This window comes from Malaclemys terrapin, chromosome 7, assembly GCF_027887155.1.
Source record: "Malaclemys terrapin pileata isolate rMalTer1 chromosome 7, rMalTer1.hap1, whole genome shotgun sequence".
Lineage (NCBI taxonomy): Eukaryota > Metazoa > Chordata > Testudines > Emydidae > Malaclemys > Malaclemys terrapin.
The window spans coordinates 19,341,242-19,365,953 of NC_071511.1; the positions used below are offsets into that span (position 1 = coordinate 19,341,242).

The following is a 24,712-nucleotide window of genomic DNA, read 5'->3' on the forward strand; positions in this document are numbered from 1 at the left end:
ACTTAGTCTAACAGAAAACAGAAGGTCAAATGTCACTACACTGTCACTGGCTGCAGGGGATATCTGTGCAGCAGAGAAACTGGCCTGGAATAGACCAGGTATGCATTCAAATTTGTTTGGTATGAAAATATGGGGCTGGAATGAGCCCATGGGATTGGAAGTGATTCAAAACTAATTTTTCATGAAGATTCTTGGTCTTTCAAATAATACTCCAGTTGCTCTTCTTAGAGCAGGACAGGCATGAATTCTAGTCTGCCCAAAGTGCAGTACAGTAATATTAACTTTTGGCTTTGCATTCAGCATGCATCCACAGTGTCTGTCAAGGTTATGCTTAGAGAAACAGCTCAGTAGGGCTTTCTCATGTAATTTCCTTGATTAGAGTCTATTTGATATTGTTTGCATTTTTTTAGGTTTCTCAGATTTGGAAATGATTTGATATAAATTTAAAAATGTGAAATTAATGTGTAATTAAATCGAGAAATTGTTTCTATGTCAAAAACATCACCTTCGTTCCCTTTGTTAAAAAGGGTATGCCAGATATTTAGATCATTTGTTGTAATAAAATGTTAAGGAGGGCCTTTGCAGCTGTCCATTTTCAATCCGTGCAGACAGTTTTCCTAGAAGGTTGATATGCTGGCATTGAGAAAGCCACTGCCTTTGTCCATGTGGCTCAGGGCAGGTGAACGACCTACCCCACTATTTATTACATTATAATTTGTGTTGCCACTTGAGGTCAAAAGGGCTTTTTGTGTTTTTACCCCAGATGCCTTTTTCCATGATCTCTTAGAAAATAGAGTATTTATTAGGACCAGACATAGTACCTGTGATCCAAGAGGTTGCCCTATTTGCATGGTCAGCCACTAAAATAAGGAAAATGGCACAATGATTATGTATGGTTTATTGGTTTATGTATTTTTAATTATTTATTTACATGTATTTTTGTATTTTATAATTATGGGTTGAATTGTCAGTTTTATTTGAATATACTTTTGTTTTCTGTATATGGCTAAGTCACTATTAATAAAAACTTGACTTGGTCTGGAATAGGATTCTCACTCTGACTGTAATGCCACTGCAGCCTTTCTGTATCGTCGTACTGATCGACTGCATTCTCACTTGGCTTTCTTAGGGTATGTCTACACGGCAATTGGAAGTGTGATTGCAGTAGTCATGAGTGCCAATAGTTGTGAAGCCGTGACCGCACAGGTTAGCTGCCATCTCTTAGGAGCGTGTAGCATCTTCTCCCATCTGTGACTGGTCAGTTCTGCCAGCCAGAGTAGAGAGGAAGTGGGGCAATAGCCAGGCCTCCTCTCTGCCCCCTAGAGGTGACTTGTGCCCTAGGGCAGGGGTGAGCAAACTTTTTGGCCTGAGGGCCGCATTGGGTTTCAGAAGGGGGCTCTGGGCTGAGGCAGTGGGTTGGGATGCAGGAGGAGGTGAGGGCTCCGGCTGGGGGTGCAGGTTCTGGGGTGGGGCTGGGGATGAGGGGTTCAGAAGGTGGGTGGGAATCAGGGCTGGGGCAGGAGGTTGGGGTGTGGGAGGAGGTCAGGGGTGCAGGATCCAGGCAGCGCTTATCTGAGGCAGTTCCTGAAAGCAGCGACATGTCCCGCATCCATGGTGGGGGTAGGGATGAGAGGTTTGGGGTTCAGGAGGGGGCTCCGGGCTGGGGCTGAGGGGTTCAGAGGATGGGAGGGAGCTCTGGGCTCAGGCAGTGGGTTGGGATGCGGGGTTGGGGTGAGGGCTCTGGCTGGGGGTGCAGACTGTGGGGTGGGGCTGGGGATGAGGGGTTGGGGCATTGGAGGATGCTCTGAGCTACGTGGAGGCACAGCCAGGCAGCTGGAGTGGGGACATGCTGCTGCTTCTGGGAACTGCGCAGGGCCACAGCAGGTAGGGAGCCTGCCTTAGCCCTACTGTGCCACCGACTGGACTTTTAACGGCCCGGTCAGCAGTGCTGACAGGAGCCACCAGGGTCCCTTTTTGACTGGACATTCCAGTCGAAAACCGAACACCTGGCAACCCTAATTCGAGGCACAGCTCCCAGTATGCTCCAAAGTAAATCTCTGCCTTGATACGTGGGCTTCATCTGCACTAGAACTTCTCTACACTAAGGCAGTAGGTGTCTAGTTATTTACCATCTCAGCCAACACAAATCCATATACCTCCTGCTTTTCTTTAACTGACAGTGGGTAGCGCAGATGCACACTTTGGACCCTTGGGGGCACTGGATGGGCATCCAACACTGATAATAAAAGTACCAGACATCTTATTACTTAGTGTGAAAAGGGCTTTGGCAGGGTTCTGCGCATTGGGCACAGATGACATATGTTCCTTATAAGAGGATTTAGATTTCAAAGTGTGTTGAAAAGAAATCACCCTCCCAGTCTATTAGGTTGGTTCCAGGGTGCATGCCATTCAGGGAAGCCTGCTGTGCTTCCAGCCATACTGTAGGTGGAGACTTGAGATGGGAACTTCAGTTCTCAAAACGTTGATAACCGCATCAGCGTGATCAACTGTCACTGAGACTAAATTATTTTAATTTTAAACAATGTATCTGAAAATCATACACTGCCCCTTTTTTGTTGTCTCTCTGCACCAAATTTGCAAGACACCTTTGGAATTAAAACCAAGAAGAACACGGTATACTCTCTCCTCCTGCTCAGAAATGAACGCACAAATTCTTGCTGCTGTCAGCATGTGATCACAAGACAGAGAATGCCCTCCCTGACTGTGATCCGTACCAACTTTGTCCAAACTCGTTAGGAAAATTCCTTTTAACCAAAAGACCTCATTACATCGTCGGTAAAGTTTAATTTCTGTTTTAACTGTCATTTAAGTACCTTTAAATGCCTTTAAATCTATGGCGTGGAATTAGCTAATTACTATTTTTCATTAGCCCTCGGGTAACCCCAGTGATGTGAGCTGACAAGTAAAATTATAAAGGGGAGGTAGACAAAGCTGGATGCTCAGTGTGACAGGGAAAAAGTTGTAAAAGATCAAGGAAGAAGGCTCAGGCTTATTAGAAATGGATTTTCTACTCCGCTCAAAATCTTATCAAGTGCTGAGTCCCGGCTTTTTACTCATTATAAGTGTTGAATTAGTTGTGTCTTATGAGCCTTACATTGAAATGAATGCCCTCTTTATAATCAAGCACTTGGCCATTATCTGTCACAATTGCATAGATTGAAATGGAGTTTAAAACCAGTGGGACACCAATTAAGTCTTGGACAGTGGTCGGACTGGTCTAGAGATATAGCTAAAATAAACATCCTCTGCCATGGCTGGTATGAGACAATACCTTGCTGACAGGGTCAGGCAGTGTTCAGCGTATTCAATCTTCAGGACGTTCTGGGCTTTTTCTGTCACTGGGCGGCTGACCTAGAAACAAATGACGCATAAATGAAGGACGGAGTGATTTAAACCATCTATGGTCAGGACATGGTAAAACTCTTGATGCACAGGGATCTGTGAAACTCCAATAGTTGGAGTGTTAACCATCAAAGTCTAGTACTCATGATGTTCTCAGTTGCTAAGAGGCTAGTGGGGACAAGGTAGGGGGCAGCTCAGCACAATGTGACAGTGGGATGCAGGGTCAGTTGGGCTGATCCTGGTGGGATTTTTGGTCCATATTATTGCCAATTTGGGGTGTGTTCCATGTATAGATACTATGGTGATGTCTTGGATATAGAGACAGATATAGCCAGAGTTTGTGTTTGGCCCATTATAAAGATAGGGGACAAAATTTGTGTTCAGATTTAGATTTAAAAAACCCCAAACTTAGGGGGTGTTCAGGTCTGGTGTCCTGTTACCCCTGATAGGTCCCCAATCTGGGCCTTCTTTCCTCTCAGCTGTGGCACCTTCTCGCAACTGTTTCCCTAGATGAACATCCTGATCCCATTCCATCTCAAGTACAGAACCCACACCCAACCCCCAGCTCTCCAGCGTGATTCCAAACTCGGCCTCCTACATGCCAGGTGGAATACAGAAAACAGAGGGAATCTCCAACTAATCATTTCAGCCTTGGTGTAGCAGGGTGGTCTGTCCCATCAGCTGAAGGGGATGGACGTGAAAGCTCCCAGAGAAGAGAATGACATGAGTGTGAATTTTTAGGAGGTGCTAAAACCCTGGTTAGTATATTGTAGGGAACAATCATTGGTTGGGAACAGGGAGAGGGAAAAGGACTAGATGGGATGCCTTTTCCCTCTGTAGCTTCTGTGAAAAGTCATGATCGGTTAGTAACTTTGAGTTTGGTTTGCTTTATTCATCACCAGCCCAAATGAGGCAGTCATGCTAATCTGCAACCTTTTACATATTCTTTTATTTGTGTACTTTATATTTTCCTCTTTAATTCCTGGAATAGGCAAGGGACTCATTAGATAAAATGCCCTTTTTCCTTTCAGTCAACTGGAAAGGAGACATAAACTGGCAAAGCATTAACAAGGCAGCCAATAAGCCCCAAATAAACTTTAATGCCAGGTTGTCATCTGAACTAAGCATTACCCTCATGCCGGACACAGCCAAGGTGTTCTTCAGTCGGTATTTGCCATCCTTCTGGGGATACGTGTACAGCAGAATATCATTCATCTATGTGAAGAGAAAGACAAAATCAATAATTTGCAATATGTCTTGCAAGCTTAACCATTATTCTTGGGTGGGAGGGATGCCCAGAGCCAGCAGCAACTTAAGAATTGCATGAATTGTTACTAAAGACAGGCGTGAGCCACGAAGTTCAGATCCAGATCCAAACTTCTATAATGCTCAAGAGTGTTTGGATTTTGGTTCAGGCACATTTCGACTGTTGTTAATTACTAAGTGCTCAGTGTAGGTGGAATGGCTCTTTGTGTTAAGGGAAAGGCTACAGATGGTCTGAATGCACCATCTCGGCACATACACATCCCGGCTAACCCCTTTCGAACCTGCGGCTCTGGAGTTCTTGCCATTGCACATACACGTTAGTACTCAGAACTTGGAGAAATTTTGGCATCCACCATCAGAGAAATCTTGAGAGACGGGGTGCAAGAGGCTCGGGTAGGTTGATCAGACAGCAAGTGTGAAAAATTGGGACGGGGAGGAGGGGTAATAGGTGCCCATATAAGGAAAAAAACCCCAAAATCAGGACTGTCCCTATAAAATTGGGACATCTGGTCTCCCTAGGCTCGGGAAAGGCAATGGAGATGCCATCCCCTAGTATTGAAAATGTTATCCTTCACACTGAGCTGTGAACAACCTTGCATTATCTCCCCAATGAAAATGCCAATGAAATGTGATTAGGGCTGGGCCTTGGCATGTACAGACCCCACAGAATCAGATGGTCTTCCATTCTCTGCGTCCCTTCAGTGAAAACAGAGTGAAATGTGGGTATAAGTTGCAATGATCTTGGGGAAGGTGCCAGGAACCCTACTGTGATATTTTCCAAGGCCCTAGTGCGGTCTGACTTAACCCTACAAGCAATTATCTTCAACAGACCACCATATCACTGGGTGCTTGTGCTGCATCTGATATACACCAAAGGTCTGAGAGAGCTCTTTTCCATTTATGAGAAAAATCTATCTGCTACTTAAAGTCCCATCTTCTTGCCTGTAACTTGTTTGTTTATAAAATAGCTTCATACAAAAAGGGACAAATTCATCCCTGGTGTAACTCTGCTGGGCTCAATGGATCTAGATTTGAACCCTGCTGACCCCCTTTCTGATCACGAGGATGTCATTGGCATTGAACATCACGAGAAGTTGAGTTGCCACCTGGTCATTTCCTTTGTTGGGCCCTAAATGTTTTTTCTGTCCTCCTCTGCTTCCCCCAATGCCCTTGCCTGAAAAAATGGAACCTTTGGGACTCTCTGAATGTTTTCTTAGAAGGTCGTGGTTCAGCTTGCTTGCAGAGACGGAACAGTTTCTAGCGGCTAGAGAAGGGAGACTTGGTGTTAGGACTCACAGGGTGAAATCCTGGCTACACTGAAGTCAATGGCAAAGCTCCCATTGACTTCAAAGGAGTCAGGAGTTCTGGTGGGTTCTGTTCTTGGTGCTGCCACTGTCTGACTTTGGGCAAGTCTGTGCCTCAGTTACCCATCTTTAAAATGGGGGTGCCTACTTCCCAGTGGTTAGGCTTAATTCATTAGTATTTGTAAAGCTCTTTGAGATCCTCAGACAAAAAGTATTATTATTACATTGAAACTATAACTCTGAGAAGGAAGAGAAGTCTCAAGCTGTAGTCTCTCTATTCTGAAGTGAAGTGTTTACTCCTCTAATGGCATAACAATAGAATTTCCATAGAACTTGGTGACAAATGGCTTGTCATGGAGTTTTTATACCATTTACTTATTGCTTCATAAATTACCATCTGTGCTAACATTAATCTAATCAGCGCAGTGACACCTGCACTGTACTGATCATATTATAATTCTCAGTTTAACCAGGGCTGTGCTAGCTACAGAGAAGAATTCATCACAGCCTATTGGAAATTGGGGATCAGAGTGGTTAAGGGAGGTAAACCTATCATAAACTGTTCATTGAAAAGCAGCTGGAATAAACTATTGTTTGCTTGATCTCACTGGAGGGATGAGCTTTTTAATTGAAATTAGTATCAGCTGGGATGGCAGCAATTGTTAAAAAAAAGAAAGAAAGACGTGTTTTTTTATCATCATCTGAAAACGACCTCCATTCTCTTCTGTTTACTTTCATCTCCACCTGGAGATTCTGCCAGAGAGTTGGGGGTGAAAGCGTCCCTTGAATTTGCAAAGGTTACTGGATTGCAGAAGAAAGCAGTCCCCTCCTTTGCCAGTTAACAGTGCCACATACTTCAGGGTCATTCCAAACCACAGAAAAGGCAGCGAATGAAGGGGACTAAATCAAACAAACACAAAAATCTCATAAAAAACATAGGATCTTCCTAGCATGCACTGCTGTGCCTCATTGGCTGCAAACACTGTTTATTTTATTTATAAAAAAAAAATAAAAAAAAACAACCCAAGTGCATACTGTTGCCATGGCAGCTCTGATTAGTATCCCAAGATTTTATTAATCATTGATGATGGCTTTGTTTTGTAATTGCCCACTGGAGGTGGAGTTTGTTTTTCCTTCTGTTTTGCCATGCTGCATACAGAGGAGAAATGTGTCTCCAATCTCTTATAAGGTCCCACTAGCAATGACTCCTTGCAATGAAATTAGGATGAATATTTCATAGTTTGCCAGGAGAGGGATGCTATGTAAAAGAGGCACAGAGGCGCTGCCCTGCCTGCTGCTTTCCCTGGCTGTCTACACTAGAGAATTGAATTGCGGGTAAATGAATTGGTTGGCTAGTACTATCTAACCAGTAGCAGTCCAGTGGTCCACAGTAGCCGGGGTATTTCAGTTGTAGCATTGCCTTTTGTCCCAGGTTTGTGTTCTTCTGCACCATTGCAGTTGCACTGCCCATTGGGTACCTATCCCTGCACTGCTTCTCGAAGAAGTGGCTTCTGAAAGGTAATGAAAGACCTTCTGGCAGCCTTCAGGAATCCCAGGGGAATTGTGGTAGAGGAGATCAAACTGCTCCAATCCCTTGGAAAATCCTGGCTGCTGACCCCATTTCCTAGGCCTTTTCTCGAAATGTAGGCCAGAATGAATGTGCTCAGCTCTCACTCCTTGCTTGGTTTCCAGAAACTCCAGCCACATGTTTGATTGTCCTAAGGATTTTACAGTATTTTTTTCTCTATGGGCCCTATATTGCTTCCCACTTACTTGAATGGTAAAACTCCTATTGACTTGATTTCTACTGAAATTTTGAAAAACAGTTGTTGGGCGTCTGAGGCAAGAAGGTGGAGGCCCTTCTGGCAGTGCCTGTGAAGAGCCAGGGACCAAGACTAGCAGCTGATGGAGTTTTTGTTATAATAGTGAGGCACCATGTACCCCAGCATAGCCAACTTCATGCAGTACCTGAGGGTGATAGTCACCAGGTGGAGCACTACTTTTGGGTCCTGACGACAACTGCATATTGGTGGAGTAAGTTGTTCTCAAGACTTGGGATGAACAGAAGTAACTATATAAACTGAAGGAGAGCTAGCCTCAATACTGCAGTGCCAGACCACAAGGACAAAAACTTCCAGAAAAAAAGAGAGTCCTGTGCAAATTGGCTGCCTTGGATAGTTACTAGTCAGTTGGGCACCAGTTTGGGATCAGGAAGTCCACAGTGAATGCAACTGTCATGGAGGTTTGCATGGCGATACATACTGTATTGTAGGGGTGTGAGATTAAGGAGAGTCAGTGCCAGAGATCACTGAGGGATTTAAATGTCTGGGGTTCTTGAACTGCACAGGAGATATTGATGGAACCAGTATTTCTATTCTGTGCCCCTCAATACATATACACACTCCATGAATACATTCCCTGCTCTAACTCTTCTCCCTCGGTTCCTTTCATCACAGTCCATTTTAAGTGTGATGTGAACCCAATAACATTAGAAAGAACAGGAGTACTTGTGGCACCTTAGAGACTAACAAATTTATTAGAGCATAAGCTTTCGTGGGCTACAGCCCACTTCTTCGGATGCATATAGAGTGGAATACAGTAACATTAGAGTTCACAGTGAATTTCCAAACCTATGATGTTCAAGTGGATTCAAAATTAGGCAAAAAAAGTTCACCCACCCCTAATACTAACTACATCCAGTGCATTTATTCTCTAGAAACTTCTGCCACACATTTGATTGTCCTAAATTTGTTCTCTAAGGCTAGGTCTATACTACCCGCCTGAATCGGCGGGTAGAAATCGACCTCTCGGGGATCGATTTATCGCGTCCCAATGGGACGCGACAATCGATCCCTGAATCAGCGCTCTTACTCCACCAGCGGAGGTGATAGTAAGCGCCGCCGACAGAAAGCCGCAGAAGTCGATTTTGCCGCCATCCTCACAATGGGGTAAGTCGGCTGCGATACGTCGAATTCAGCTACGCTATTCACGTAGCTGAATTTGCGTATCTTAAATCGACTCCCCCCTGTAGTGTAGATGTACCCTAAGAGCCCTATACTCCTCCCAATTAAGTCAATGATAAAACTCCTATTAACGTCAAGAGTGCAGGACTGAGCCTGAAGTTGGGATGGCATTGCACTTCTCAGAATCCTGCTAAACTCCAGCCTGGTTGTCTGGAGTGTGGAACAAAATCTCCCAGTCAATGGCAGACTGGGAGGGGGGGGGGGGAAGGAGCCTGCCAGCTTCAGCAGCCCATTCTGTGCTCTCTGCAAAGAGGCTCCAACATCCGTGTAAACAGAGACTGGACTCAGGAAACAGGCGCCCAGCAAAACACACCAAACATCCTGCCAGGAAACACCACATTCAACAATACCATCGGCCTACACAAGACAGCCAGCTCAGTAGCCTTGCAATACACATGACAGATATTCATCAACTTATGCAGGTTTACACACCTGCATAAAATACATGCATGTACATGCCACACACATGCTTATATACACACACAGAACCGCACATTAGACCTATGCCCCACATGTGAACACAAGGTACACACAACACCGAGACTTACACAAAGCGTGGTTGCAAACACATGAGGCATAGCACACTTATACACACACACCATTTTAACAGCATGTTCTAACCACAGCTTGAGTTTGATTTATTTCTAGGGTAAATTGGGGGATAAAATCCCTTCTCAGGCTTTTGCTCAAGCATGTGCTTTCTGGGCGAGGTTCTCCAAAGCACTCAGCTTTGGCCTAACTTGATGTCAATGGGAGCAGAATTAGGCCTCTCCTGAGCACTTCTGAAATCCAATCCTTTCTGCAGATTTTTTTTTTTTTTTTTTTTTTTTAGGTCTATTCAGGCACATTTACTTATTTCATCCAAACAAAACCGAAGCAAAACCCAATCACACGTATTCCATTTTAATGCACTTTTTTGGCATAGCAATTGACACAGTAAGGACCATAAAAAATCCACAAAGGATCTGAAAATTATGTTTTGCAAAACATGTCAGGCCAAATCCTGGTCCCCCTGGAGTTTTGCCAGCGACTTCAATAAGATTAGGATTAGTGTTACCATACGTCCAGATTTTCCCGGACATGTCCGGCTTTTTGGTCCTCAAATCCCCATCCAGGAGGAATTTCCAAAAAGCCGAACATGTCAGGGAAAATAGGGAGGCATGGTAAGGGGACCCCAAGTGCGAGTGGCTGCAGCAAAACTTACAACTCCCGTGATCTGCCGATCTGCCGGGGCACAGAGGTGGCGGGCGGCATCTGAGCACGCAGCCGCCTCCTCCCTGGGCTCCAACTTTCCCAGCTCCTGCCGCTCTCCACCATGGCGGGGGCTGAAGCAACTTCCCCAGCGCAGCAGCAGCCGGAGCCTGGGGGGCAGGAGGGAGAAGGGGGAATGCGGGGTGCTCAGGGGAGGGGGCGGAGTTGGGCAGGGGTGGGGCTAAGGGGGCAGGGAAGGGGCGGAGTTGGGGCGGGACTGGGGCCCCCGTGGAGTGTCCTCTTTTTTCAGTGTTGAAATATGGTAACCCTAATTAGGATATCACCCTTAGAATATTTGTCAGGGTTTTGAATGAATGAAGATTTTAAAATCTAGGCTTTCCCCTCCTTTGGGAGAGTATTAAGTTATTTTTTCTAGTACAGTTAGAAGTCAACTCCAGAGGATTCTGGAATAGCAGGGGCTGCTGGAGGTCAGAATTGAGATGGACCCCTGAGCCAGGGCCTCAGGACTGGTATTGCAGGGTCCTGCAGGTCAGGGATGAAGTGCATTGGCAGAGCCAAGTGTAATATGAATACACGTTCAGTGCTGGTGGTTGGATGGGGTGCTGCAGGCCAGGATTACTTGCATTGGCAGAGATGTACGGTACGGGTTTAGGGCTCATATAGGAGGTGTGCTATATATCAAGAATGAGATAAGTGCCAGAGCTGTGCAGCAGTTTCCTTGCTGGTTTAACAGGACAAAGGTCCAGTAAGCACCCCCTGAGTGATTGTAGCATGACAGATTCTGCAGTATTACTGGGGAGATAATGGAAACACATTCAGAGTTTAACATGAGAGTTATTTTATTTTGCAATCATTTCCCCCTTTTTCATGGGCTACAACAGTGGTTCTCAACCTATTTAACCATTGTGGGCTGCACATGGAGCTCTCTGTGTTATATGGGCTGCAATCACACAGTATATATACTACCTGTATGGCCCTGAGGATGTCACATGGGCCGCAGCTATGTGCTGACTGGGCTGCAAGTGGGCCACAGGTTGAGAATCCCTGGGCTACATGTAATATCTCCATCTGCCAAGGGATTATTTCACTCCCTGCAGCTGACACCCAGCTTTGAGCAGCAGAATCTTTAGGTGAAGCGTGATGTTGTTCCTCAACTGGTAGTTGCCACCACAAAGCCCCCTAATAATAAATTTACACTTATTTCAGTGCTTCGTTCATTTTGGTAGTATTTTCTGCCTCTGTGACTTTCAAGCTGAGGATAAACTTGCAAGTATATCTTATTTGAAATTTGGCTCAGTTTACCTTTTCCCCCAAGTTTAAATTACTCTCCTATCCCTGTTTATAACTTAAACTAGATTTTCTCTCTATCTGATTCCTGCTCCTCCTTTTGGTCCTGTAGTTCAGCCATAATAGTAATGGCCACAGATTCTGATGTCCCTATGGTGGAATTGTGACCATATGAACATCATGGCATTCTGCTCAAATTCTGTCCACAATTCCAAAATCCACCCACAGCACCAAAACAGTTGGCTATTTCTGCTAAAATAATCAGCAGTAAAAAATTAATAATATCAACATTCACACTGGCATCAGTAGGTTTCAGAGTTAACCACCATAGAGCTAGATGGGTCACTCTTAAGGTCAAATCTTGGTCCAGTTCAAATCAATGGCAATTTTGCCACAGGCTTAAAACTGGTTATGGTTTGAGCAGTAGAACTATTGTTTCAGATTGTCCAGCAAGATTCAATAAAAGAGCATTGCAGTGATATCACATCATGAAGATTTTGGCTCGACCCATTACTTCCAATACATCAAAGTTTGAGTTTTGCAGAAATCAATGAGGCCATCAAAGAAGCATATGGGCAGCATGGTGTCCCACACAAAATCAATCAAGCCTCTCATGATGAAGCAGGCAGAGAAGCTGAGCAATGAGCAAGGAAGCTTTTTCATATAACTATGAAATAATAATCAGAAGAGGAAATATGAAGAATCCATGGCAAAGTACGTGACTTTGGTATAAGTATTCTCTCATTTTCATATTTGCCCCCGTGTAAATTTCCCTGTTTAAGATTTAGAAAATCTGCAGAAAATACAGTATTCTAAGCATTTATCCCATGACTTTAAATTAAATTTTGCAACACAGTATTGTAATAACACTACTCAGTATTTCTATGGCACATTTCCTTTGAGGATCTCAAAGAACTTTTCAGTCATCAAGAAATTAAGCATCACAATCCCTTAGAAAGCAAGCAAGTATCATTATCCCCAGGGTATAGAGGGGGTAAATCAGATGCAGAAAGGCAAAATTATTTGCCTATAGTTAGGGAGTGAACTAGCTGCAGAGCTGAGAATGGAACCCAGAAGTCTTGATCCCCAGATCTCTCCTCTAGCCATTAGCCAATACTGTCTAATACAAAAGAAAATCATGAATGTTAAAAAAACCACCACAACAAAAAACACATTAGAAAAGACGTTGGGGCAGCAATTCCTCTAGCCAAATGTGAAGAGTTGCTATGTTTCCAGAAGAAAGAATGTGCCACAGACAACAAATATAATAACTAGATACCATACACTCATGCACAAATGGGGAACTGGGACTAGAACTCACATCCTTGAGCTCCAAAAACAAGGCTCTACTTCTTGAGCCAAAATAATTTTTTTTAAGCTCTTGCTAGTAGTGGCTTCCTTATCCTCTCTGTTGGTCAGACACTAGGGACCAAATTTTCAAAAGAGTTCAGGGGCAGATTTTTCAAGTTCTCAGTTCCCCCAATTAGAGTCTGGTTTTCAGCACCCAGCCTGTCACAGGGTGATTGGCCCTTTAAGGGGAGATGGGTCCAGCTCCACCTATGACACCCTTAGCTCACCTTCCTTGATGGAGAAAATGAGCAGTCATGGGGCAGACAGATCATGTAGCTAAGTCCGGCCTTCTGGTGTGGAGATAAGACTGAAACTTGTGGAGAAAAGGGAGAGACTCTAAGTAGGAAGGCCTGAGAGTCACTGCTTGGTAGAGAGCAGGAAGGGTCTCAGAGGAGCCCAGGAGGGCCTGAGGGGTGAGAGCAAAGCCCAAAGAGTAGGTTGAAGAGTGTCTGAAGTTCCCCAGAGTGAAGACAGAGCGACCCTCAGGCAGGAGGGGCTGTGCCCAGATTGGGACTGGGGATGGAAGACTCTTGTGTGTGTGTTTTGGACTTGGATACCCTGAAAGGGGTGAACTTTTTTCTTTAATGACTTAGCTGGAAGGTCAAGTCACTGGAGCAACCAAACCAGGCTGGAAGGTTGGGAGATTCAACCTGAGGAGAAACTGAATTAATTGTTAGCCCAAAGTCAGAGCCACTTTCATTGTGCTGAGATCTTCTGAAATTCTGGTGCCAGTTGTAGGTGCTGAACCCTTCTGAAAATTACATCCTAGAAGTCAACATCTCTCACTCATTGACACATGCCAATACGTTACGTCACCAGTGCTATTTAAATTACCTGGCAGCCCCAATGTGCACAAGCTCAGCTGTAGTTCAGGGCCATATTCAGTCTCCTTAGTAGTCATGGAAACCCCTGATATGATATGAGAAAGGCAACAAACCAATGAAATATCCTTACCAAGAACAAATGCCGAGGATGCCTGTTTTTCCCAGACACTTTCATCAGTGTTCCCTCTTTCAGAAACTCCTGAGGGAGGAAACAGGGGCATCAGTATCATTATTGTGAACACCAAACACCCCTCAAAGTGAACGGAGGGCATTCAATGCTTTTGCCTTTCCTGGAGGAGATTCTAACCCTCCTGTCTCTGCTAGCCTGATCCTCCTCATGACAATAAGGTCTATTCATTATTCAGATCAGTCCTATCTGTCCTCGGTCAGTCAAGTGTCAGTTGCTCCTTTTTACCATTTACTTTCATACCAGTCCTATACATTTGTCAGGGACAGGGCAGTTTCTTGCTTACTTCGCTTCCCCACTATCAGCTGTGTTCATACAGAAATGACTCTGTCAAGGGTAGTGGAGTCATTTAACGGACTCTGAGAAAAGGACATTCAACTTTTAAATATCCCCTACAATGAGAATGAACCAACAAACACCAGGTGAGCATGGGCTGCAAGAGTATTGGAATCACAGCATATATGCACACACACATAGACATATAGTCTATCTCTCTCCTTATATTATTATTATTATTTATACAGCACCACAGATACATATGGCCCTTCTCACATCGGTCAAGACAATGGACTAGATTCTGATCTCAGTAACTCGAGAGTAGATCTAGAGTAACTCCGTTGAAGTCAATGGAATTAATATAGATTTACACTGCTGCAAATGAGATCAGAATCTGACCTAGTGTTCCCTTCCAGAATAATTTACAATTGAAGGGCCCAATCCTGCAAATATCATGCATTAGGGATGGTAAAATCAGGCCCCAAGTTAAAACATTACCTAGCATGGTAGATGAGGGTTGCAAGGGTGAGATTCTGCAGTTCCTTAGGTTAGTAGTGTGAACATTTTGAGAGTTACATAAAGTTTTTGTTTTAAGATGTTGTGATACTGAAGGGAAGTTTCATGTTTGTAGGGCTCAAGAAAGGAAGATTAAGCCGAGGGATGGGGGGAGGGGAGCTGAACTGTGCGGGCTTGAAAGTGAGGACAAGCAACTTAAATCTGGTGATGAAGACAAGTCAAGACTAGTGAAGAGATATTTAGGTACTGTGTCTGTCTGTATGTGATACAGACACTTCTATTTCTGTATCACTTATAAATTATATATTACATGAAAAATACCTCTGGGGAATGAGAAGAATAACAATAATGAAAACAAGTCATTTCCCCTCATTCCAAGCTCTTTACCCAGCCAAATACAACTGCAAAGCTCTGAGGCCGACAGTCTGTACTTGCCAGCACTTGAGAACTTTAAACATGGACATTATGGGGAAAACGATAGCGACTCTAATGAAATACACTGTACCGGTGAGCTCTGGGGACAGCTACAGTGGGAAACCGATTGCTACTCTGCTTAGAAAATAGGGGCTGCTCTGTCACTCCTAACAAGAGACACTTGGCATGTCTGTCTTAGTGCTGGCAGAGTGAAGGCCTTTTACATAAACCAGGGCTTTAACTCTTATCGGAATGGCCCAGTAAACAACACCTGTAGACATGAGGTCTGAAATCTCGCCATCCACACAGACAGAAATAAAGCTGGTGGAAAACAATGTCCTTATCAGAGGAGGTCCGACTGCAGCACTCACCCTTCCTGGCTGGAGGAGGTTGCTTTGCCCCCTGACACTGTGCTCAATGTGTACCAGCTTCTGCAAGTTTTCCTGAGGGAGAGAAAGAGAGTTTAGGAGGTGGGATGGTGATTGTTCTTTAGACAAGCAGACGTACCCTCCCCTCACTCCCCACCAAGAGATAACATTGACATTAAGCAGTTTGGAGTCAAAGCAGAGACATCCAGACAAGGTTGGGCCAAATGGGATTTTAGGACCAGATTGACCTACTGGGGCCTAACAGTTTTGTGGGGCTTTATCGAGCTGCTTCCCCACCTGTGGTTGGGTTGCCATACATCTGTCTGTCCATGACACTCCCACTTGCTGCTTCCTATCCCCACACAGTGCCCATTACTGATCATAGAAGATCAGGAGATCATATAGTCCAACCCCCTGCTCAAAGCAGGACCAACCCCAACTAAATCATCCCAGCCAGGGCTTTGTCAAGCTGGGCCTTAAAAACCTCTAAGAATGGAGAGTCCACCACTTCCCTAGGTAACCCATTCCAGTGCTTCACTACCCTCCTAGTGAAATAGTTTTTCCTAATATCCAACCTAGACCTCCCCCATTGCCACTTGAGACCATTGCTCCTTGTTCTGTCATCTGCCACCACTGAGAACAGCTGAGCTCCATCCTCTTTGGAACCCCCCTTCAGGTAGCTAAAGGCTGCTATCAGATCCCTTCTCACTATTCTCTTCTGCAGACTAAACCCTCAGCCTCTCCTCATAAGTCATGTGCCCCAACCCCCTAATCATTTTTGTTGCCCTCTGCTGGACTGTCTCCAATTTGTCCACATCCTTTCTGAAGTGCGGGTCCCAAAACTGGACACGATACTCCAGATGTGGCCTCACCAGTGCCAAATAGAAGGGAATAATCTCTTCCCTCAAACTGCTGGCAATGCTCCTACTAATGCAGCCCAATATGCCGTTTGCCTTCTTGGCAACAAGGGCACACTGTTGACTCATGTCCAGCTTCTCGTCCACTGTAATCCCCAGGTCCTTTTCTGCAGAACTGCCGCTTAGCCAGTCAGTCCCCAATCTGTAGCAGTGCATGGGAATCTTCCTTCCTAAGTGCAGGACTCTGCACTTGTCCTTGTTGAACCTCATCAGATTTCTTTTGGCTCAATCCTCCAATTTGTCTAGGTCACTCTGGACCCTATCCCTAACCTCCAGTGTATCTACCTCTCTCCCCAGCTTAGTGTCATCTGCAAACTTGCTGAGGGTGCAATCCATCCCATCATCCAGATAATTAATGAAGATGTTGAACAAAACCAGCCCCAGGACCGACCCCCTGGGGCACTCTGCTTGATACTGGCTGCCAACTAGACATCGAGCCATTGATCACTACCCGTTGAGCCCGGCAATCTAGCCAGCTTTCTATCCACCTTATAGTCCATAGATACATTAGGCTCTGTAGTGACATTCTTCCTCCAGGATCCAGGAAGCGAGGAGCTGGAGGCAAAGTATGCTGCTCCCCTCCCCCGTAAATACACTCCCTAAGGGCCCACACATTGCTGTCTCCTTTTACCAAATAGCTGCTCTTGCTGAGGTGACACGGGTAATTGAAAGCACTTTAGAACCATTGCTAGGATTATCTGGGGTTTTACATTCAGGATTAATAGATTTGTACCAGGGGTCTGAAAGGTTAACTAGCGAGCACAGTTCTTCCTTTCAAAAGCCTTGCAAAGATCAGGAAGCTCATTACCAAAGTCTGATACTGTTAACTGCTTACCTGGCCTGAGCGGCACAGGCACAATACATGAGTGCCGCAAGTTGGATCAACTTAGCACCCAGCATGGTATGTAAAATGAATCTAATCAAACCAATGCTCCCAGTAAAGGAACGGTATCAATCAGAAGGCACCTATTTATACTGGGGGAAGGGAAGAGGTTTTAATTATTGTCATTACTTTGACAACTTTGGTAAAGAGTCTCTATCAGCATCTCAGGTCTCCTCTCTGCTATAGGGTGACATTCCACCCTCCCCAGTCCCTTTTTATTTGGCAGACAGTACTGTTGAAATCCTGGATACCAAGGGATCTGGATGACAAGCTCAGGCGATTTAGTTAGGATTTCTTCTGATTACTATTGCAGTAGGAGACCAAAAGAAACTGCCCAGCAGCGGCAATGGGACCTCACTGGGATACAGTGAGGGCAGGTATCTAAAAATTAGGACTGTGCTGCCTGTAATAAACTGTAGAGGTTTAAAGGGTAATACAGCCCTTTCTTAGCTCAGAGTAGTGAATGCTTCTCAGAGCAATAGGTTCCGCTAATACTACTTTGAGCTTCTGCTTGTGCATGTGTAAAATGCCAATATTTTCTTAGCCCTACAGCACTCATGTGAGGTAATTTGTAAAATGTTTGGAAATCCTGGGATAAAAGCTGCTAGGGGAAAAGGTGCTAGTGCTTCTCAAGCTATCTGATGTGGGGGACCGGCAATTTTCCCCCCCAATGTGCCAGGGACCGGTGCCACATTATTATCCTATTCGACGCTCTTATGAGGAAACTCGCTGCGGACCGGCAGCTGATGGCTCGCGGACCGGCACCGGTCCGCGGACCACCACTTTGAGAAGCACTCTGCTAGAGTATTGTTACCATTAAAGAAAATGCTAATAAATTAATTCTTGGTGTTCCATAGAAAACAGAGGCTGTAATTCAATGCTCCTGTCAGATTTGGAAGTGTAGTATGATGTGTTAGTACCAACAGGACTCTCGCTCCTATCCCAAGTCTAAATTATAGTCTAGGAATTCATCCAGGTACATGTCAAGTTATTAATACTGTATTCTGAATGACTCTGAGTTTGTTCCGTAATTAGAGTCAGCTGTTAACTGCTTTGCATTGATAATTTATGAATAGGAGAAGAAGGAGCTGCGGATTTGTGTGCGCTTGTATATGAATGGGTTACAATAGCGGGAATACAGCTTCCAAGACCAGCAATTTGACTCTCATGAAATCTGCCCCTCAAGAAAACAAAGTGCATTTACAGAGGTTGGGGAAGGAGGAAATTGTGTTTAATCTCTTCCATGTCACTGCTTTAGGATATTATTATTGTGATAATAACATGATAAAAATAAAGTGCAAAAGTCAATATGGAAGTTTAGAGGAAACGGTTCTGAAATAAACTCTTAATCAGCAAAAATTATACAGTCCACCACTTCTATAAAGCCCAAAGAATCTCCAAATGCTGTGCAAACTATAGCCCAGATTCTCTGCTGTGCCCTCCAGGGGAGGAAATGGGGGAGGGGTGGCATTAGAGAGCCAGTTGCACAGGCTAAAGGATCTGGGTTTCTGGGATAGTATGGTGGGGTGACACATACTCCTCAGCAAACTCACAGAGAAGACAGTACCAATCATCAAATCACAACTCACCCCTTGCTGCATGCTGTCGTTGGCTCGGTCCGTAATTTCAGAGACCATGAGTAAGGCAGCTGAGGGGGTGAAGCAACACAGAAAGGCACAAAGCACATGAGAGGTTAGAAAAAGCAACCTATATCCCACCTTTTTATAAATACATCTTTTAAAGAAATGCATTGGCTAAGCTGCATTGGCACCTTCAGGGGCAAGCTGCCCTTAATAACTAGGATCCCAAACAGTCCTCCTTGCTTTCCACATCGGGTCCCCTCTTTCCTTCCCTTTGTCTCCCTCTTGCTATAATACCATGAGTCAAGCTTGCCCTAAGCAAGAAAGCTCATGGGACTATCCTTAGGTGCTTAGGAATTTCACCAAATCATCTCGTGACATATCTTCCAGTAGCCATTTTTTGTAAGCATGACAGTTTATCTTTAGCTTATGGCTAGTGCTTTAAAGGTGGGCCAAGTTCTGCTTTCAGTTATATATAGGGTCAATCAGGAGTAACCCAATTCATTTCAACTGAGTTACTCCAGGTTCACATTGGATGTGCCGAGAACAGTATTTTCTTGATTAATATAACATTAGCCTTGATCCCCCTGTGACCTCATACTGACTTCAATGGGAGTAACCCACGAAGATTATTCCAAGGCAACTAAAAGGCCCTATCCTGATAGGTGCTGAGCACCTCATTAGTTCTTTATTTTGAACAAGCTGATTTTGATATGTTGTCTCTCAAGTGTATGTGGGCTGGTCAGAACTCAAGGAACAAGTATAGACCAAGCCTTCTTGCTGATTCCAGATCTCTGCAGCATCAGCACCAGTGTAAAACAATGGTGAGCTGCAAGTTCATTCTGGGTAATGGCATGCAAATAAACACATCAGGCCATCCCACTTTGCTTCAGAAGTATCATACCCAGCATGGGTATGCCAAGACTGGATTAGGATTTAGCTGGTGGCTGAGCTCTGGGAATGAACCAAAAAGTTTGAGCTATGCTTGTGAGTGCACTCAGTTCTCTTTCTGTAGGCTCTGCATGCCGGAGCTATAGGAATTCCCCAAATCTTAACCTCCAGATCTTTACTGCATGTGCTTGTGAAATAGCAAGGGACTGTCAGAGACTTTGCTCTGCTCTCTGTTCTAGAGCTGGATATGAACCAATCCTTCATCAACCTTGAATTTTGGGAAGGTGGAGGTAGTTTCCAGAATCTCCAAATCCAGATCTGGATTAAAATTCTCTGGCTAGCCCAATGTGCTGAGCCCAAACAATTCAGAACTTCATGAGTTTTTGAAATCTGGGATTGGATCCCAGTTCTGTGGCTCATACTTGCCTTTATTTATTCACAGGCTGAGAAGGCAAGGTAGGAGACAGACAACAGCAGTCTGACTTCCCTCTTACTTGCCCTGCACATGACCTCAAACCTACTTTAAAAGGTTGCCTCCTCTTTCTTCCTCACAGTATTAGGGGTAGGTCAAGTTTCCAAGTTAATGTGACCATAGGCCTCTGATGCTGAGCAAAAACAACCGACTGGCAGCTGAACTTGTATTTGAACTTCCATTTCGGTGAGAAGACCCTGCCTCAGGCCATTCCACATGAAATACGGAAATGGGACAGAATGTAGCTTTACATTGTGCCTTTCACACTCATTGTGCCTGAGTCTGATCTCACTTACACCATTTATACACTGCTCTAACCTCCATTCACTCCAGTGGAGTTACTCCGGATTTACACTTGTGTAAGAGAACAGTCAGATCCATGCAACCTGAGATCACTCTATACTAATGAACACAGCATCTCTCTGGCCAATATTTTCTCCTATTAGAAAAATCAGACCGCTTAATTTTTTATCCAGAAGTTTCAGATTTTTTTTAGCAGATTTGGTCATTCTGAATGTATGACTGGTCAGACACAGCCTGCTCTGATACCATTGGGAATTGAGGGTCATGCCATAAGTTGTTGTATTAATAATTAATATACTTGGCCCTGTACAAACCCAAAAATGTACGGTCTCTGCTCAAAGAGTTTATACTGGAGAGGCAATCTCCCCTAAATTAACAGTGAGACCTCAGATCAGACCTATGCCATCGCAGTCTGGGCTTCATTCACACATTCCTGGGACAGATCGCACTGCTAGTTATTTATAATACTAAATAAAAGTTTCTCTTCTACCATTTGAAATTACCTTGTGTGTCTTCATACTCTGCAGAATCAGGACAAAGGTTATTCAAGTAATCTGTAGGAAACAATCAGATATAGAACATCCAGTAAATTCCCAGATAATTAAAGAGTTTGGTTTGACTAGTTGAAACACACAACCGTAATAACCCATAACCCTTTACTCTTTTAAAAATCACCTATATGGGAAGCAAAGGGAGGTCTGGATAGATTTAATTTCCTTCCAAAATTAAACTTGGCTTTTTTTTTAAAAATGAGTTTTGTTTTGATATTTTGGGCTCATTCAAATCTGAGATTCAAAGCAAAGAATGTCAGGTGTAAAACCTCACTAACTGGAACTAACTAAAATGTTTCCCTGTTTCTCAGACAAGAGAAGCTGCTGAGTGTGACACAGTTTGATTAATAAATGGTCTCCGATGAACGTTTTCTATTTTCCCATTTGAATGCATGGTACTAGATATAATTACTGATTTCCTATATTAATAGGAAAATGGACATAGTAGTATAATTCAATATTTCTCAATGTTCCAGTGTTTTGGACATAGAGAATTTCAGTAATGATCACAGGAGCTAAATCTTGCAAACCTTTACTCACTCAAACAGTTCCACTGGCTTCAGGAGCACTACTCGTGTGAGTCAGGGTATTTTTCTCTCTCTCTCTAGTTCCTTATGTGACTCTCATCACTGTAGTATCTGGGTGCTTTTATTTATTAAATCCCAATCCTGAAACTATTTACTCTTTTAAATTAGCTCTTTGATTAATGCGAGCCCCCAAATTTCACATTTGAGAATCAGGTCTATACCCCAAAGTGCAACATGGATCATGGAAACTGCTCCCTCCCCCCATCCTCAGTCTCCCCCTCTCATGTGAGTTCACTTCTTCCAGGTCCTCCCACACCTCTTAACTGTACTGGTCTCTCATCTGGATTCTGGAAGGTTAAGAGGAGTCTGCTATTGTGCCTTTCAATGCCTAGTCTGGCAGGGAGGTAATGTGCTGTGTTGGCATGCTGTATTTAGATTTCCCTTTCCCAGCTACATTCTCTGCACTTGGCTAGAGACATTTAACTAATGTGGGCAACTCCTTTTGGCTGTAGCACAGTAATTGGCAACCAGTGTTGAGATTAAATACCTTTCCTTATCTGGGTAGAAACAGCTAGTTGTGAACATAAGAGCCAGTGTATTTTATTTTTCACACTGTGCAGAGAAATTGAATGACTGTACCTTAACAAACCCTGCCTGTCCTATCATCTGAGGGCATCTGGTAGCATCCATGGACTTCTCTAAACCTAGATGAACTGTTGCAGCCACCTATAGTTTAGAATGTCTTGCAATGCCTATATAATACCTTGTATCTGCATGCAACAGCCATCCTAGGTGATTTACGAGCATTGGTTATACGAGTTGGCTGCAATGCCCAGAACAAAGACTATCTCATGTCTGGGTGTACCAGTACTATTTACAGTCGATATCTACAATAGTTTCTCCTGACTGTGAATGGGAATCCACAAGCATTGCAGCTGTACTGCTTCTCCTAACTTTGTCTGACAATGAAGTTCCTTGTGTTTGGTAACCGCCCTAAAACTCTCAGCAATAGTGCTGGCTCCCATAGGATTAAGTGCACCTGAAGTCCCAGAATATACTGTGGTGGTAAGGGGCACTGTGTGTGTGGACACGCCAAATCCATTCTATCAGAACAGTGTTGCTGGATGGATGCACGTAACCTCTAGAAGGACAAAGCAAGACAGCTAAATGTCACATGCAACTGCTGTTCCTTGAAAGGCTCCATCACCTAGTGTAGATATACCCAGAGAGGGAAGCAAGTCAGTCCAAAATATCCTCCTACTGGTATGTAGTGCTCACTTGAGTCACTGTTACTAAAAAAGCAGAAACAGCTGTGCAAAATGAGTTGCATCCTTGATCAATGTGTTTGGAGCAAGATGAAACTGCTGCTAATCTGTGCTGTGAATAACATTTCAGACAATCCCTTTGTTCTGCTGCATTTATAGGAGTCCCCTCTAATATGCTCTTCCTTTTATCAGCTGTTGAGTATGGGAGGGGTTTACTGCTTCCTTCTCACTGTCCCACACTTAGGTTATCTCCCATCTTTCCCCACCCACCCACATACATACACCCAATATGGTTCTTTATCTTTACATCTAATGATCTCTGGTTTCCTGTGATTCCATCTGATGCACTGGCCTACCACCACATCTGCTGTGCTGTGCTGTTAGATTTCACCACTTCCCGCCCCAACCAATTCACTGCTGTTCCCTTGTAGGGAGCCTCAATATCCTAAACCAGTGCACTGAGTGTTCATGACATGATACTGAGTCCTCTCCCTGTTGGAACGGCTGCTCCTCCCACAAACTGCAGCTTTGGCTGGAGTGGATTAGCAGTGGGCAGGATGAGAAGGAGCAGCCCCGAGAAGCCAGAACCTCAGGGGACATTCCTGAGGAGAAAAAGAGCATTCTACAGAGTGTGACACATGTCCGGGATAGGGGGGAGCATGGAGAGAGATTTTGTGGTGTGGCAAAGTTGAGACGGGAGTTTTTCCAGAGTTCAGAGGTGTTGGCTCCAGGATTTTGGTTCAGGATCATCTCTAGCTTTAAGTGACCCATGTATGGGCTAACCTCTGAATGGCATCATAAGTAAAATCAAACGTATGTGCTGACAACAAGTGCCTGGGCGCTCTTCCTTCCCTACCCGTGGATACCAATATGGGTAAGTCCAGGAAAATGAGGCTTACAAGAGTCTGACTTTGCACACTCCAATCCTATAGTTATACTTCAGCATGATCTCACTAAACAGGGGTCTTTCTCCCTTCACTATGCCCATAGCTGTCATTAACCCCCAGTGGCCTGTCCAGTGTGCAATTCAATCATTCGCCAGAGCTAGATCACACATTTGTAGCTCAGGCCTATCTCTATTAATACATGATAATTTCTCTATTCTATATTAAACAGATCATTGCTCCCTGGGGATTCCAGCCCGTGGTTCTGACCGCATTCTGTCCTCCCCAACCCTGACCTGCCATCTACATCTGGCCCCGGCCCAGTGCAGGAAAGACGGGGCTATGTTATAGCAAGTTTAGAAGTGCTTTCATCTTGCTGACCTGTGAGTAGCACGCGGTACTGGAATATGCGCTGCACCACTTTCAAAAACTGGTGTTTCACATTCAGGGGGCTGCCGCCAGGATCCTGCTGTCCTCAAGAGAAGGGGAAAAACACAACAGTCAGTGCTCTGTAGTCTGAGTCCTGGATTATGACCTCACATGCCTAATGCACCCCCTGGAGAATCTGCCGTGGTGACTACATACACCAGTGCTACTGAGCTGTTTCCCATTTATCCACCTAGCTGCATATATTTCAGAGCTTAGATCTGAATCTTCATCTCTATAAAGAACCAATAGCACCACTCATATTCAGTATCACAAAATAGTTCAGGCCGAGGTGGAGGAAATAAGAAAAAGAGAGGCAGCGAACCAATCAGAAGCTAAGGTCAGAAGAAGAGATTTTAGAATGATATCCAAGGAGCCAAAGCAATCAAATCAGCATGCAGCTTGCTGGCTTCCCATAGGCCTTTTTGCCATTTTTCAGATTTATGTCCATTGGGTTTCACTTTAAGAATCAGGCTTGTGTGGGCCAAATACAGCAAAATACCCCAATGAGACTAAATTAGGGAAGCGGAACCTCCAAACACCTTGCCAAGGTCCTCCAACAAAAAACAAAACAAAACCCAACAATCCCCAGTTGGTTTGATTTCCATGTCCAACTCCCCAAA

At 44.4% G+C, this 24,712-nt stretch overlaps 1 protein-coding gene across 5 annotated transcripts in view; it reads right to left on the bottom strand.

The window, feature by feature from the left end:
• Positions 1-24,712, bottom strand: part of FGD5 (FYVE, RhoGEF and PH domain containing 5) — a 151,898-nt gene that overhangs the window by 17,983 nt on the left and 109,203 nt on the right. For 4 of the 5 annotated variants that reach the window (XM_054033584.1, XM_054033583.1, XM_054033582.1 and 1 more), the window contains exons 8-14: positions 24,045-24,132; positions 20,940-20,990; positions 18,780-18,838; positions 15,394-15,465; positions 13,760-13,828; positions 4,495-4,578; positions 3,293-3,372 (exon numbers count right to left, since the gene is read on the bottom strand). In XM_054033584.1, the coding sequence (XP_053889559.1) occupies positions 3,293-3,372; positions 4,495-4,578; positions 13,760-13,828; positions 15,394-15,465; positions 18,780-18,838; positions 20,940-20,990; positions 24,045-24,132 (503 nt within the window). The remainder of the gene's footprint in view (positions 1-3,292; positions 3,373-4,494; positions 4,579-13,759; positions 13,829-15,393; positions 15,466-18,779; positions 18,839-20,939; positions 20,991-24,044; positions 24,133-24,712) is intronic. The other variant, XM_054033581.1, reaches the window with a different exon arrangement.